Raw genomic sequence first — 13,032 nt, 5'->3', positions numbered from 1 at the left:
CTACATGAAAAGAAAAAAATGTAGGTGATGCCTGTTCACAGAATGTAAGAAATTTAATGGAAAAATCAAGAGTCTCAAGGCAGCCCCTGCTTTTCAGTGACAGTCCCAGAAGCAGTCACTTCACTTATAGAAAGGGCCCTGCGTCTGTTACATTAATACAATGGATAAGATGACAATTCCTCTAGTTCATAGAGTACACCATAGGAACATCATAAGTGTATCCTAAGTCTTCAAAAAAGCATTTGTGACTAACTCAAGATATGTGCTGAATGCTGTGCCCAGACTTTGTATTCATCACCAGCTTTCTTCCCAGGGTCTGAGCTCATACCACCTCGAGAAGGAGCGAGGGAGGAGGTGTACGTAAGACAGAATCTTAATTCCCAAGGGCAAAGTGATGGTTTGGGAATTTTCCTTACTTAGTGGCTTGGTGCCTGTGTAACTTCACACACCACTGCTAGGCTTTGTAGGGCCATGGGTGGACATACAGACGCCAATAGGAAAAGACGCTGAGTCCCCAAGGAAATGGTCCTTAGGCACTGCTGGTTTATCATTCTGAGATATTTCACTTGAGAGTGATTAGAAGAGGCCTGGGCATCAAAGATCAAAACTCGCAAGAGAGGAGCCCAGAGAGAGGTCTACTTGCATTTTTACAATGCCAACTAAACCATTCTTTGAAATTCAGGATGACGAGTATAAACTACAAGAGGAAAATGATCAACACCAAGGCAAAATCCTTGCAGTTAATTTCTGGAAAGTTGCTACCTTTTTTAAGCTAGCTAAGATTTGGTACAGTACAAAAGAACTTTTATGAACACATTAATGGGGAAAAGCCATTGATCATGGGAATTTTGATCTGTGTCCTTTTAAAAGTTAGATGACACAGCTGGCATCTTTATTCCATGAGAAGAATGGAACCTGCACTTTGAGAAATAATATGAATGTACAAATGCCCATTCATGATTTGTAATGGCAATGTGTAATTGCAACACACTAGGATCTGATGGTCTTCTGGGGTGAGTGTGAGGGAGCAGCCCTGAGCAAGCAACTCTCAGTCCATCGGAATAATGGTTAAGTGGAGTAGGAAACAGGGGATGCTGCTGACCATGTATATGATGAGCCTTTTGTCGCTTATCAGAAGACAGACTTGAGAATTGAAAACATTATGATCCGGCAAATATGTTAAAGACCTGTGTCATGTTTTAACACACTAGTCTGGGGCATTTTAAAGGAGGAAAGCCAACAAGTCACCCATAGACTCTCATGGGCACAAGGCCTAGATACTGTTTCATCTGGTCAGGCTCACTCCCAGGCACACTAAAGTCTTATGCAGTGATTGTGGAAACTAAGATGAAGACTTCACAGTTACTCCAAAGACAACAAAGCTAACTCTTCTTGGTAGATAGCTACCACTTCCAGGGAGAATCTGAGGCATTCTTACGACTCGCTGGTGTTGGACCTGGGATAACAAAAGACCACACTCCTGGAAGAAGCTACAGACCCCATCCCAGAGCCCGACATCCTGAACTCTACCCCGTTACGTACTAAGGCATACTCACCAGCCTCCCGGGTTGTGTTTCGGCTTGTTGGCTTGGGTGGAGGGGTGGGGGCCTGCTTACTGGGAGCCTTGGTATTTTTTCTATTAGGAGTCACTTCATCCCCTTTGTGGCTGGCCCCAGCAGTGGCCCCTTTGGGAGGCACAGGAGATTTTTTGGGTTTAGGTTTGGGTTTAGGCTTAGGAGGAGCTGTAGGAAGTAGAGCAGGAGCAGCCGGTGTTTCAGCAGAGTGGATTTCAGTGTCCTCTATGAATGAGAAAGTGAACAGAGCAGACTGATACAGACACACACCATAGAAAAGCAAGGAGCAAGGCATGGCGACAGTGTTACATACAGATGGCTTTGTGACGTTTGGAAACCAGACAGTGTTTTCACTAGAAGAAGCAAAGTTTCAAGGCAAAACAAAAACTGAAAGACAGACTGGGAAGGGTTCTCTGGGTCCATCCATGCCTCCTTTGATAAAAGGGTGACACAAGTTGCTATGATGTAGACCCACTAAGGATCAGCACCAATGTGCACTAGCCATCGTCCCTATTCCAGCCTTCACTCTGCTGTTGTTGGATGATGACATGGGCAATGTGTGCTAAATGGAACACAGCAAAGCGAAGGACCCTCAAGCGTGACAGGTAAATGTAGCCCACACACTGCCACGGGTGAGACTGACAGCCACAATAATGACTGCACTTCTGGTTGTCTTTGAAACTCACCCGGGTTAACCAGAAGTCTTAGTGTGGCCCAAACAATCATGTACAGTCTATACTCTGGGAGGCTCCAGGGGTGTTTGCCACAATGCACTTGGCAGTTACTTTCTGTCACTAGAGTGCTTTCTCATTCTCACAACAGGGCAGGGCAGCTATAAGTTCTACAGTGACTCCTTCCACCCTTTCCATCAGAGCCACAGCTATAGGTAGTTACACAAAATGCAGGGTAAAAAGTTCACTCTGTTTTACAATGCACGCTTCCATAATAGTTCCAAGACAAAGCACACATTTCACAGAAAGAAATTGTACACAAGAAGAGACGGCCCCTTGAGAGCTGAAGGAGAAACAGCATTGCTCTGGGGATGCTGAGAGCTGATTATGTCCCCATGTCTGTATTATTTGCAATCATGACTGAAATAAATTGAAATACAGCTCCAGCCCAGACAGCTAAGTGGTATCTCTTTTAAAATGGAGCACAATAAAAACTAAAGACAGTGTCAACACTATCAGCCCTTACTGAATAGATCTTTCGAGTGACCAAGAAGGTCATGGCACATGTCATATTCCATTACCATTTCTTCTGTTTTGTTTCTTATCCTAGCAACCATGAATTGAGTACCCCTCCCCTTTAAACCCCATCCCTTGTCAATAAAACCATGTGTCTAGCTGAAATAGCGATTTCAGTTACAGAAGCTAATCAATAAAAACTTTGTTTTAAAGTCCCCCTGCCACCTCATTGCCCTTGCCCTAACCATGACCTTCACCAAGTGTGGCTGTCCAAATTGGCCTCTTCTACCTCTGCATGTAATCAGGGTTACAGCACCAGCCACTTCACATCTGAGGGGCAACTCTACAACTCTGCCTTTCTGGTCATATATCTCCTCTCAACTTAGAGTCTTATTCTTCAACATGCAGTGCTTCTGGCAACCCACCCGGTATGAAGCAGGGGTCCAGGTGGCCACAGAGCCCCATCTGAACTGAGAAAGATGCAAGGGACACACAGCTAAACACACTAACTTACTGAATGATGCTAAGCGCAGTCTTCTGACACAGGGGAGAAGTGTATTCTTTTAGTTCCTACTCTGTGTTTGTATGCATATGTATAGTGTATATATGTGAGTGCACCTATATACACATGTGCATAGAGGTCACAGGCCAATGTCAGGTGTCTGCTCAATTGCTCTCTGCCTTACTCTTTAAAGATACGGTCTCTCATTTAACCCAGAGCTCACATATTGGCTGGGCCAGCTGGCTGACAAGGTCTGGGGATCCTGCTGTCTTTGCATATACCCCACTCCGTGCTACGGTCACAGGTGTGAAATACCATACCCGGTTTTATGTGGATGCTGGGGGGTCCTAATTCTGGTCCTCTTCTTTGTGTAACAGGTACCTTACCTACTGAGCCATATCCCCAGAAGTCTACTCTTTAAATGCATCTCTGTGGCTTTAGTTTCTGTCCCACAGCCTTGCATGGAGATCAAGCCCAGTGATCTCCACTGGACAGTGCTGAGTTTGCGCACTTGGGATCTTGACTTTTTTAAATATTATAAGCCCAGTGGGACATTTTGGGTCTTTCTGCTTAATGTTTAAGTTGCAGAGCATGCAGTTAGACTCTTTGGGCTTAGGAGGAAAAGGATGGGTTGACTCTCTGATAGCTGGAAGTACCCATTCCTACCAGGGTGGATACACTACACACAAACCCTAACAGTTCTTTGGAAACCATGGCGTGCTCCTCTTTAGCCTCTCAATTCCACCATGACAGTGCTCTGTAACTGCCTGCCACACTGGTGACGCCTACGTTGTGTGAATGTTCATGAGATTATACAAAGCGTATGTTTTCCTAACTAGATTAAAATTGCCTTCTATCTGAAAATTTACATCTAATCAAATACAATGCCTTACCGGTCAGGTCTGTTCAATGAATGTGCCTGGTTGACAGTATTGACAATCAGTGGAAAGTACCCTTTACTTGTACGTGGTTGATAATAAATTAGGTTACATTTTTGACTGTGAACATCTGATGGGAACACTGTCATTTTAAGGGGATGTCATGAGAGAGCTGTCTGTTCATTCTGGCTTCGGGAGGACACAAAGCTTCATAATAGTCGTCTGGAAAACAAGCTGTCCCCTCCACTTCCAGACTTGGCTCTCTCATCTACGTAAAGGGCTGAGGTCAACAGTTGGAGCAATCCAGGACTACATGTGCCCCGCACCTGGTCTGGCATGCATTTCTGTTCCAGTTCCTCTCTTTTACCTGCCTGTCTCCTTCCTGTCTCCCCTAGGACTTTGCCTGGAAAAACATTTCATAGAGAGAAACAACCCTGGTCTCCACTGAGAGTTCCTTGGCTTTGGTACTGTGGCCTGATCAGTGGCTTTGCATCTCATGACTATTGCTGAGAGCCACCTGTTCTCTTAGGGGATCTGCCTTTGGACGGAGGCCACTCTTTATTCTCTTTGTGGCCTCTGCTAGAGTTTGATTCATGCTAGTCTTTCAGCACTGTTCATGAAACAACGAAATGTTGATCACTGTTCCTTCATTAAAGGCCTTTCATAATCATGCCATGGAAACAATGTCGAACAACGTTCAGATTTCATGTTGTTACACTGGAACAGATCATAGAACTAAATGTACAAATTTGAGGGATAAGACAACAAACTCTCTCACCATTTTGTGTCTCATATATCTAAGGATATCTACTGAGGAAAAAAATAATAGGAGACCAGGAGCCTAGAAGACCTTGAGGTAGAAGTTTAGTGTTGCCAGAAGAGGCCCAAGGTTACCAACTGTAGACTCAGAATCCTTCAGAACCCAGAAATAACCATATAGCCTGAACCAAACCCACCCACAGAGCCAGCACCTGACATGTGCTCTGCTTTTGAATATTTTCTTAGAGAGAGGCAAAAGTGAATCAGGCTGGTTTTTTTGGAATTAAAAGGTATAGGACTAAAGAAGTAATTTATACCTTTATTCGTAAGTAATTTCTATTTTACCTAATGCTCTGTGATATTACTCATGAGGGACAATCATTTAAGCTTCAGGAAATGGTTTTCATTCTTTTGTTTGTTTGGTTTTTTTTGTTTTTACAAGCCAGGGTTTCTCTGTATTGTTTTGGAGGCTGTCGGTTCAGCCCGGCCTCGAACTCACAGAAATCCGCCTACCTCTGCCTCCCGAGTGCTGGGATTAAAGGCGTGCGCCACCAAAGCCAGGCTTATGGTTTTCATTCTTAACGCCTCTCTTTGTTAGTGGCACAGCTCCACCTGGGCTCTGTCCACACAAGGGGGAGCTACAACAGCCACATCATGACACACCAGCACTGCTGGCGTCTCCGTCTCCCCGTGAGCTAGCGCTATCATGGAACTTCCTAGCCTAGAAAGAACTAAACATACAAATTTGTGGGATAAGACAACAAACCCTCTCTCAGCCATTCGTTGACTTACAAGATCTGCCATCTTTTGCATAGAACACCAAGGCCTGCCAGTTTAACTAACACAAACCTGTCAACAACACTTTATCATGTTGATAAGGGAGGTACTTCCCTTTAAGTCTGGACAGTCAGGGAGTGGCAATAGCACCCACAGGGACTAGGGACAAACCACAGATGGATATGAAGTTTAACAATTTGTTGAGACAGGAGAGTTGGAATGAAAGAAAATAAAAAAACAGGTACCTGTCCCCTTCCCAACCAAACTCATGCCTTGCAAGCAAATCTCTTTAAAAGCCTGTCTGCTTTCTCATTATGTTTCAGAAATATTATCATTAGAAGCACAAGCTGATCTTTTGTAATCAGTGTTAATAAACTCAACTAGAGATTTTCATTGGGAGAAATAAAGGAAAGTCCCATAAATGCAATGCTTAATATCTGAGGACAGCCAATTAATACATTTCCAACAGCTTATTCAGTAAAGGCATTATACTGTCTATGCAAATGATCACAGGGTTCCAGTCTTCCAAAAATGTCTTCACATTACCAGGCTAACTTAATAAAACCCTTCTTTCCCTCTTGTCTGTCAAGAGAAGAAGTTCACTTAAAGGAATTTCTAAGAGTTCTCAAAATATCTACGTAACCCAAGGGAGATTGACAAATGTTACCAACCAACTCAGAGACAAACCTTATGGAAAATGGGAAACATACTATTTCCTGAAGATCCCTTTCTATGCACATGGCAGATGTATTCAGAATGTTTTTGGCTAAACTTTTCCCTATAGGATATCAGCTCAAGGTTTACATAAGTATAAGGCTTGTGTGCAGTTGTGATGGATCCACCGTTAGGTATTCATGGACATTCTGGAGGACCCCATTCGACATGTATTTACAGTACCCACTCTAGAACCTGAAGTTTTTAAGAGAGCCCTTTGTGGGAACAGCATAGTTGCCTCTGGCATATTCTGAAACTTCCAAGCACACAGGTAGATCACAGATCAGAGATAGTGGCATTGTAACCACAGCTCCTTATGGAACTCCTCCTTGGTATATCTTAGAAACATCTAGAACTTGAAGTACTTGGGTGTATGGATGCATCAGCTACTTCCTGCTGCTAGCGAGGGAGTCTAGGCTGAGAGACACATGGCCCCTTGTTGAGCGGCTCACACAAACCAGCCACAGGTGAACCCACATTCCAACTGCTTGTGTTTTTCACCTTGAGAGAAAACAGTTATGAGAAGGACATCATTTCCAGGTAAATGTAATGCCTGAAGGGTTTAATCCTTGTGATCAGGACCATTAATTAGTTCTCCTCACTAACACAAAAGCAGACAGACATCATAGCTATAAATAGATGTGTCCACCTGAGGAGGCCATGTTGTCTCTCTTTCCTAGCTTCCCTTTCTCTCTTCTCCCAATTTGCAAGCCTCCTGTCTGCAGGCTCCTAGTTTTAGGGTCACTCTTTGATTCTCGATTCTGGGCTGCACTACAGGCAATAATACGGGATTCTCTTTATTTTTTACCTGTCTTATCTTCCTCCTTTTCCTCCGGAGGTGGTGTTTTCTCACACATAGAGCCATTCCCTTCTTCGAGTTTCCCTACATTCTCCTCTTGGGTAGACTCCTCTCCGATGTGTATCATGTGCCCGTTTGAATTTTCAAAGTTAACTGTTACATCTCCATCTAAAATTGGAAAGAAACACCTCGATGTCTAACTTGATGGCTTTCTTTAAAAAGAATTTTCCCATTTACTAGGACTGCAGGATTTGGGTTTGTGTTTCTGTCCCTGGGAACCAAATCACCATGTTTTCCCAACAAATTTCTTTAAAAGGAAAAAGGTAGAAAATCCTTGGTTTCAAGGGAAAGCAACAATTGAAGGAGAGCCCTACGCCATTTGAAGACATCAGGCATAGCCACCCTGATCACCCAGTGCCCTAGGTCAGCAGAGTTCCTCTGTCCTTGTGTTTAGGTTTGGTTGAAGTAAACACTGAGGTGTTTCTTTTGCATCCAGAAACTGAATGAAGGAATGATCTGGAAAATGGAACAAACATTGCAACATGTAAAACCACAAGGTGAATTCAAATATACACATAACATGAAATGTATTTACACATACAGACAGTAAGGTGGGAGTGGAAGATTTCCAGGCACCAGCACCTGCTGAGTGTGTTAGATAATGTCCACACTCTACACAGTAATGTAACTGGGAGTGTGTTAGATAATGTCCACACTCTACAAAGCAGTGTAACTGTGAGCGTGTTAGACTATGTCCACACTCTATACAGTAATTAACAACCTTTGTTCAGGGGAAAGATAGTTTTAAGACTAATTTCATTTTTTCTTTTTTATGGGAAGAATAAAAGCTAACGATAGCTAAAAAAAACATACCTCGAAAGCTAGTTAAAGAAGAATTTTTAAAATTTACTGGTTAAAGCAGAATTCCTCCCATGTTCTAAATCATAAAGACTAATTTTAACTCCTGGACTGTCAGGTATTTAAAATTCAAGGGATTCTAAGAATTCAGTGGTGCTTGGGAGGATTATCCCAGTAATTATTCCCATACACAGAAACATAAAAAGGCTCTGTTACTATCATAAGAGAAAAATTAAGGAACCAAAGTTTTGATTTAATCTAATTTGAAGAAATTTACTAACAGTGTTGTTTCTATGGAGTTTTAAAAATTAATTTCTTGGCAATCATAAAATAGAGATCATAGCTGGGTACTGGTGGTTTGCTCACACCTTTAATCCCAGCACTTGGGAGACAGAGAAAGGTTAATCTCTGAGTTTGAAGCCAGCCTGGCCTACAGAATGAGTTCCAGGACAGCCAGAGGTACACAGAAAAACCCTGTCTTGAAAAAAATATTTCTCAAATTTTAACTGATTTCCTCCATACAATTCACAGGCCTTCTTGTCAAAAACAAAACAAAACCATAACATAGCTAAAATATGGAATTATGCCATGCTGAAAATGAAAATTGAATTGACACAGAGTCATGTAGTTCCTAAGGACCTATATTCTGATTCTTAAAGAAAAGTAAAACAGAGAATAATGCAAGGCAAGGCCATTGCAAATGAATCTTCACAGTTTCAGTAATATCAGGTACAAACTTATAGGACTTGAGGCAATTAGTTTTCAAAAGAGGAAAAAGGAACATCAAATACACTGGTAAAATAAAAGCAATATAAAATGGACAGTTCTAAACAAAACAAAAAAATTCCACTTCTTTATATATAAATCCTTACCTTTAAAGGAATTCAAATAAAGGTTTTATTTGTGATTTCTGATTATAGTTAGTGGAATCCTAAAGTCATGTCAACAATAATTTAATGCTATTTCGTAATCATAGTTTTATCACTTTATTAGTTTTAACACACTAGTAAACAACTATAGAAAACTTGAATATTGTCACAATAGTATGCATGACAAAAAGCAGTCATGGGGAAAGGTACTTACACTGAGTCATGAAATAAAAATAGTGCATATAAGAGCAATGGCAGAAAAAAGACCATTTGTAGGAAATAGGAAGTTCCCGAAACCAACTGAAGATATTAAAATGAGTGGCATCTATATCTTGAAAGCTTTCTTAGAAATCTGTTAAGAAAGTTTTCTCAGAATTAAAATAAATTCAATCCCAAATATAGGAAGCTATGCAAACAAAACATAAGCCCAGTAAGAGAAGATGGTGCTGAGCCAGGCCTAGGCTGTAGGGACAGGTGACAAACACTGGAAGGGTCTGTGACTCACAAAATCACACTCAGCTCAGAGGAAAAGAAGGAGAACCATTACACCAAGAAGATCACAGGTGATGAGAAAAAAAAACCATGATTCTTCAGGAGGGAGAAACAAACTAGAAGATAATAGAAATCAGATGCCAGGTACTCGGGTGAGACACTTGCGTGACCTCATGTTAGAGACTTGAGAAAAGATGGAGGCAAAGAAGTAAGTGAGGACTAGGACATTTGTGAGGACTTTTTCGGAGGGAAGATCATTTGGTGAACTTTTAGATTGAAGTTAAGCTTGGTGTGAAAAAACACAATCTGGAAGGAAAAACAATCATAGCCGAGATGGATAGGGTCGGGTGAGGTCACAGCCATGGCAGCTGGAGGGGCTTCAGAGGTCTATCTGGTCCACAGAATGAAACTCATCGCTGACATGCCCTGTCAGGAGTTTCAGCAATGTCAAGACAGAGGCCATGAGTGCATCTTCATTGATGGAGAGAGGCTGTCACAAAACAACAGCAGCATCCAGCCTCTCGGACAGGTATCCTCAAGATAATAATTGTCTTGGGGAAGATGATCGCTAAAATGAGAAAATAGGAAACTACGTTCTCTATCACTTGGCTGAAAACTGAGAGATCTCCAAGGGGCATCCTCAGGTACTTTCAACCATTAGTAATTCTGGTGTTCTAGATGAAAACTGTGCCAAAGCACATAGCAAAATCAACCAACTAGCAGTCTCCACCGACACTTCTGAATTAGGAAACACATCTTGTCCGTAAGCTCTACCATCAACCCCAATAACAGGTTTCAATCACAATTGTCCCCTTTTCTTTTTAATGAGATTATTTTTTATTTTTAGTTATGTGCACGTGTTTGTGTGTCTATATGCAAGTGTGTACATGTGCGCGTGCATGCAGGGCCCTCAGAAACCAGAAGAGGATATCAGATTCCCTGGGAAAATAGTTGCAGTCAGTTGTGAGTCTTTAATGTGGGTGCTGGGAACTGAATTCATATCCTCTGCAGGAGCAGTAAGCACTCTTAACTGTTGAGCAATCTCTCCAGCTCCCCTATCCTTTCTTTAAAATATTTTCAAAACAACGGGACACCGAACAAATAAATGGGTCACTTCACAAAGTTGACTGCAAGGGCTTCAGTTGTGCAATTTCTCTGCTGCCTTCAGAGACTGGGGGGGGGTATGGACCTGGATACTGTATGCTTGCCTTCTGTATGCCTACTTCCTACATATCTACCTTCTACATGCCTACTTCTTGAATGCCTACTTCTTACATGCAAACCTCTTGCATACCTGCCTTTTACATGTCTACCTGCTGCATGCCTACCTTTTATTACTGCCTTCCTTCTACATGCCTAACTTCTACATGCCTACCTTCTACATGTCAACCTCCTGAAAACCCACCTCCTGCTAGGAAGGGGAAGTGTGAGCATTTTTCATTTTTAAAGCTCCGAGTCAGGAAACAAATAACTTCAAGGAAATAGCATATTGAAAACTACAAAAAGGTCATTAACAGAGATGAGTGGGAAAAATTTCACAAGTCAGAAATTGAAGGAAAATTTCTAAAATTGTGATGGTTTGTTCAATCAAAATAGTATTATTCCATTCAGGCTTCCCTCACTCCTGAAGTAGTATTATTCCATTCAGGCTTCCCTCACTCCTGAAGTAGCCATGCATTTCCTAGATGCACATTGGGATTATTCTGTTATTAGAAAAAATGACATTTCAACTAATATACAATGCATGCCCCCAAATGTTATATTCTTTATAAGGAACATCACATATATATAATATATTATATGTATATGTATATGTGTATATACATATGTATATAGAGAGAGGCAGGGGGAGGGAAGTATCATTATTTAAATTCCAAATCAATAGCATTTTATTTCTTCCCATAAAGTCTCAATAATAATACAGTCCCCCAGTAAACTTGGGGGAATGAAGGAGAAGATTGAGATAAATCATCAGTATGGTAGCAAAATGTCCTTTAGTTTTAACAGCAGCAGGAACAAAGAAAATAATATGGAATTATTTATTTGCCAAAATAACCAGTGTTGGTGTCTTCTTTGAGGGTCAGTCTTAATTTCCACATAATACTTGTCTTTTCTAATCAACTTCCCTCCTTCAGAGGATACAGGTAACAGGGAAGAGAAAACTAAAAGAAAACGAAAAACTCCTGGAGAGAATTATCGGTAACAAGGTGAGAGGCGATAGGACTCAGAGAAACAAAAGAGGAGCGGATTACTTGGGAGAAAGCATAAGGCAGATTAAGCTGTTCACTCGTGCTTTATTGATTTGTGAACATGAGTCAGTGTGTTAGGCAATGTGAGAGACATGACACAACGCTGCTGCTATCTCTTTTATTGGCAGTGTTGAGGGAGAAGTAAGGCGCGAACAAACTAAAGCTGGACTCACTCAAACCATCGAGTTTAACTTGATTAGAAGAGTAAAGCTTGAGGTCCAGGAGGCGAAGGAGCCAGGCAAGCATCTTGCCCCGTATCTCTAGCTACCAGTGCAACAGCCTGAAGAGCACAGACTTTAAAGCAACCCATGGAGAAGGATCGACTAGAAAAGTCACCAGCTGGACTTCTTTTCTGTGACACCTCAGCCTCTTGGCCACCCCAGAGAGACATTCCAGGTTGCAGCAAGATTCCTGGCACGCACTACTGGCTGCTTTACCTGACAACGGCCATGGCCACTTTAGATTCCAAAAGAAAAGGAAAGAGCAAAGACTGAAGAATCCAATTAGCTTAAATGTAAGACAGATCTCCTCACCTTGATCAGGCAATTCTTTCAGCAGGCCTCGTCTTATGAGCTCCTCTCTGCTTTGCCTGGTGGATATCTTCCTCTCCAGTACTTAAAAAAAGAATAAGTACAAGTAAGGATCAAGTCATTGCTTAGCACAAGTATGAACAATAATCAAAGTACTTGAGCACATTTATTCTGTCCAACTGAAGGCTCAAAGCCCCATTTGTTTTTATGCCCACAGAGAAGACTGACCTAGCGTCCAGACAACACAGTGAGGACACAAGCAGTTCATGCATGACTGAGGCCCAACCACTGTACCTGGCCAAGATGACCATGTCTGAAAAGGAATCCAGACATTTTACTGCATACCAGCTATGGAGCACAGAGGTCACTTAACATCTTTTCTTTGATAATGCTGCTTTCTGAAACGCATGCCAACAGAGGCACTTGAAGTGAGATACCCAAGTGTGCTACTGGAGATAGTCATATGAAGTGACTTCAACCCTGGGTTTTCTGCATAGATGATTCCTGGGCTTTATACACATGCATAGACCATGTGTGCATATATGACATGGAGATAGAGGTGAGGCTGACCAGGGGGAAAGGGGACTAACGGGAAAAGGGACTGTGGGCAAGGAGATGGTAGAGGTCATGAGAAAAGTATACTTCAAGTACAATATAGACTTGTGTCACAATATCCTTATATGACACAGCACCGTGTACAATGAATACACACAAGCAAAAGAGAATAAAAGTATAAATGCTGAAAATCCAGATAACTGTGTGGGCTCTCAGAAGGTCTAAAGTTAGTTCTTTCCAAAGGCCTTTAAAATTACATCAATCAATCAACCATCCATCCATCAATCAG

The 13,032-nt window shown here is 41.8% G+C and overlaps 1 protein-coding gene across 7 annotated transcripts in view; it reads right to left on the bottom strand.

Annotated features, from left to right (window-relative positions):
• The window catches only part of Phactr2 (phosphatase and actin regulator 2), a 258,046-nt gene that overhangs the window by 49,060 nt on the left and 195,954 nt on the right, over positions 1-13,032 (bottom strand). For 4 of the 7 annotated variants that reach the window (XM_040758222.1, XM_040758223.1, XM_040758225.1 and 1 more), the window contains exons 3-5: positions 12,192-12,272; positions 7,200-7,358; positions 1,557-1,799 (exon numbers count right to left, since the gene is read on the bottom strand). In XM_040758222.1, the coding sequence (XP_040614156.1) occupies positions 1,557-1,799; positions 7,200-7,358; positions 12,192-12,272 (483 nt within the window). The remainder of the gene's footprint in view (positions 1-1,556; positions 1,800-7,199; positions 7,359-12,191; positions 12,273-13,032) is intronic. The other 3 variants (XM_021224452.2, XM_021224455.2, XM_021224459.2) reach the window with 2 other exon arrangements.

Source organism: Mesocricetus auratus, unplaced genomic scaffold, assembly GCF_017639785.1.
Source record: "Mesocricetus auratus isolate SY011 unplaced genomic scaffold, BCM_Maur_2.0 Super-Scaffold_100018, whole genome shotgun sequence".
In the NCBI taxonomy this organism is placed as follows: domain Eukaryota; kingdom Metazoa; phylum Chordata; class Mammalia; order Rodentia; family Cricetidae; genus Mesocricetus; species Mesocricetus auratus.
This window is presented reverse-complemented; position numbering and strand designations above follow the sequence as displayed.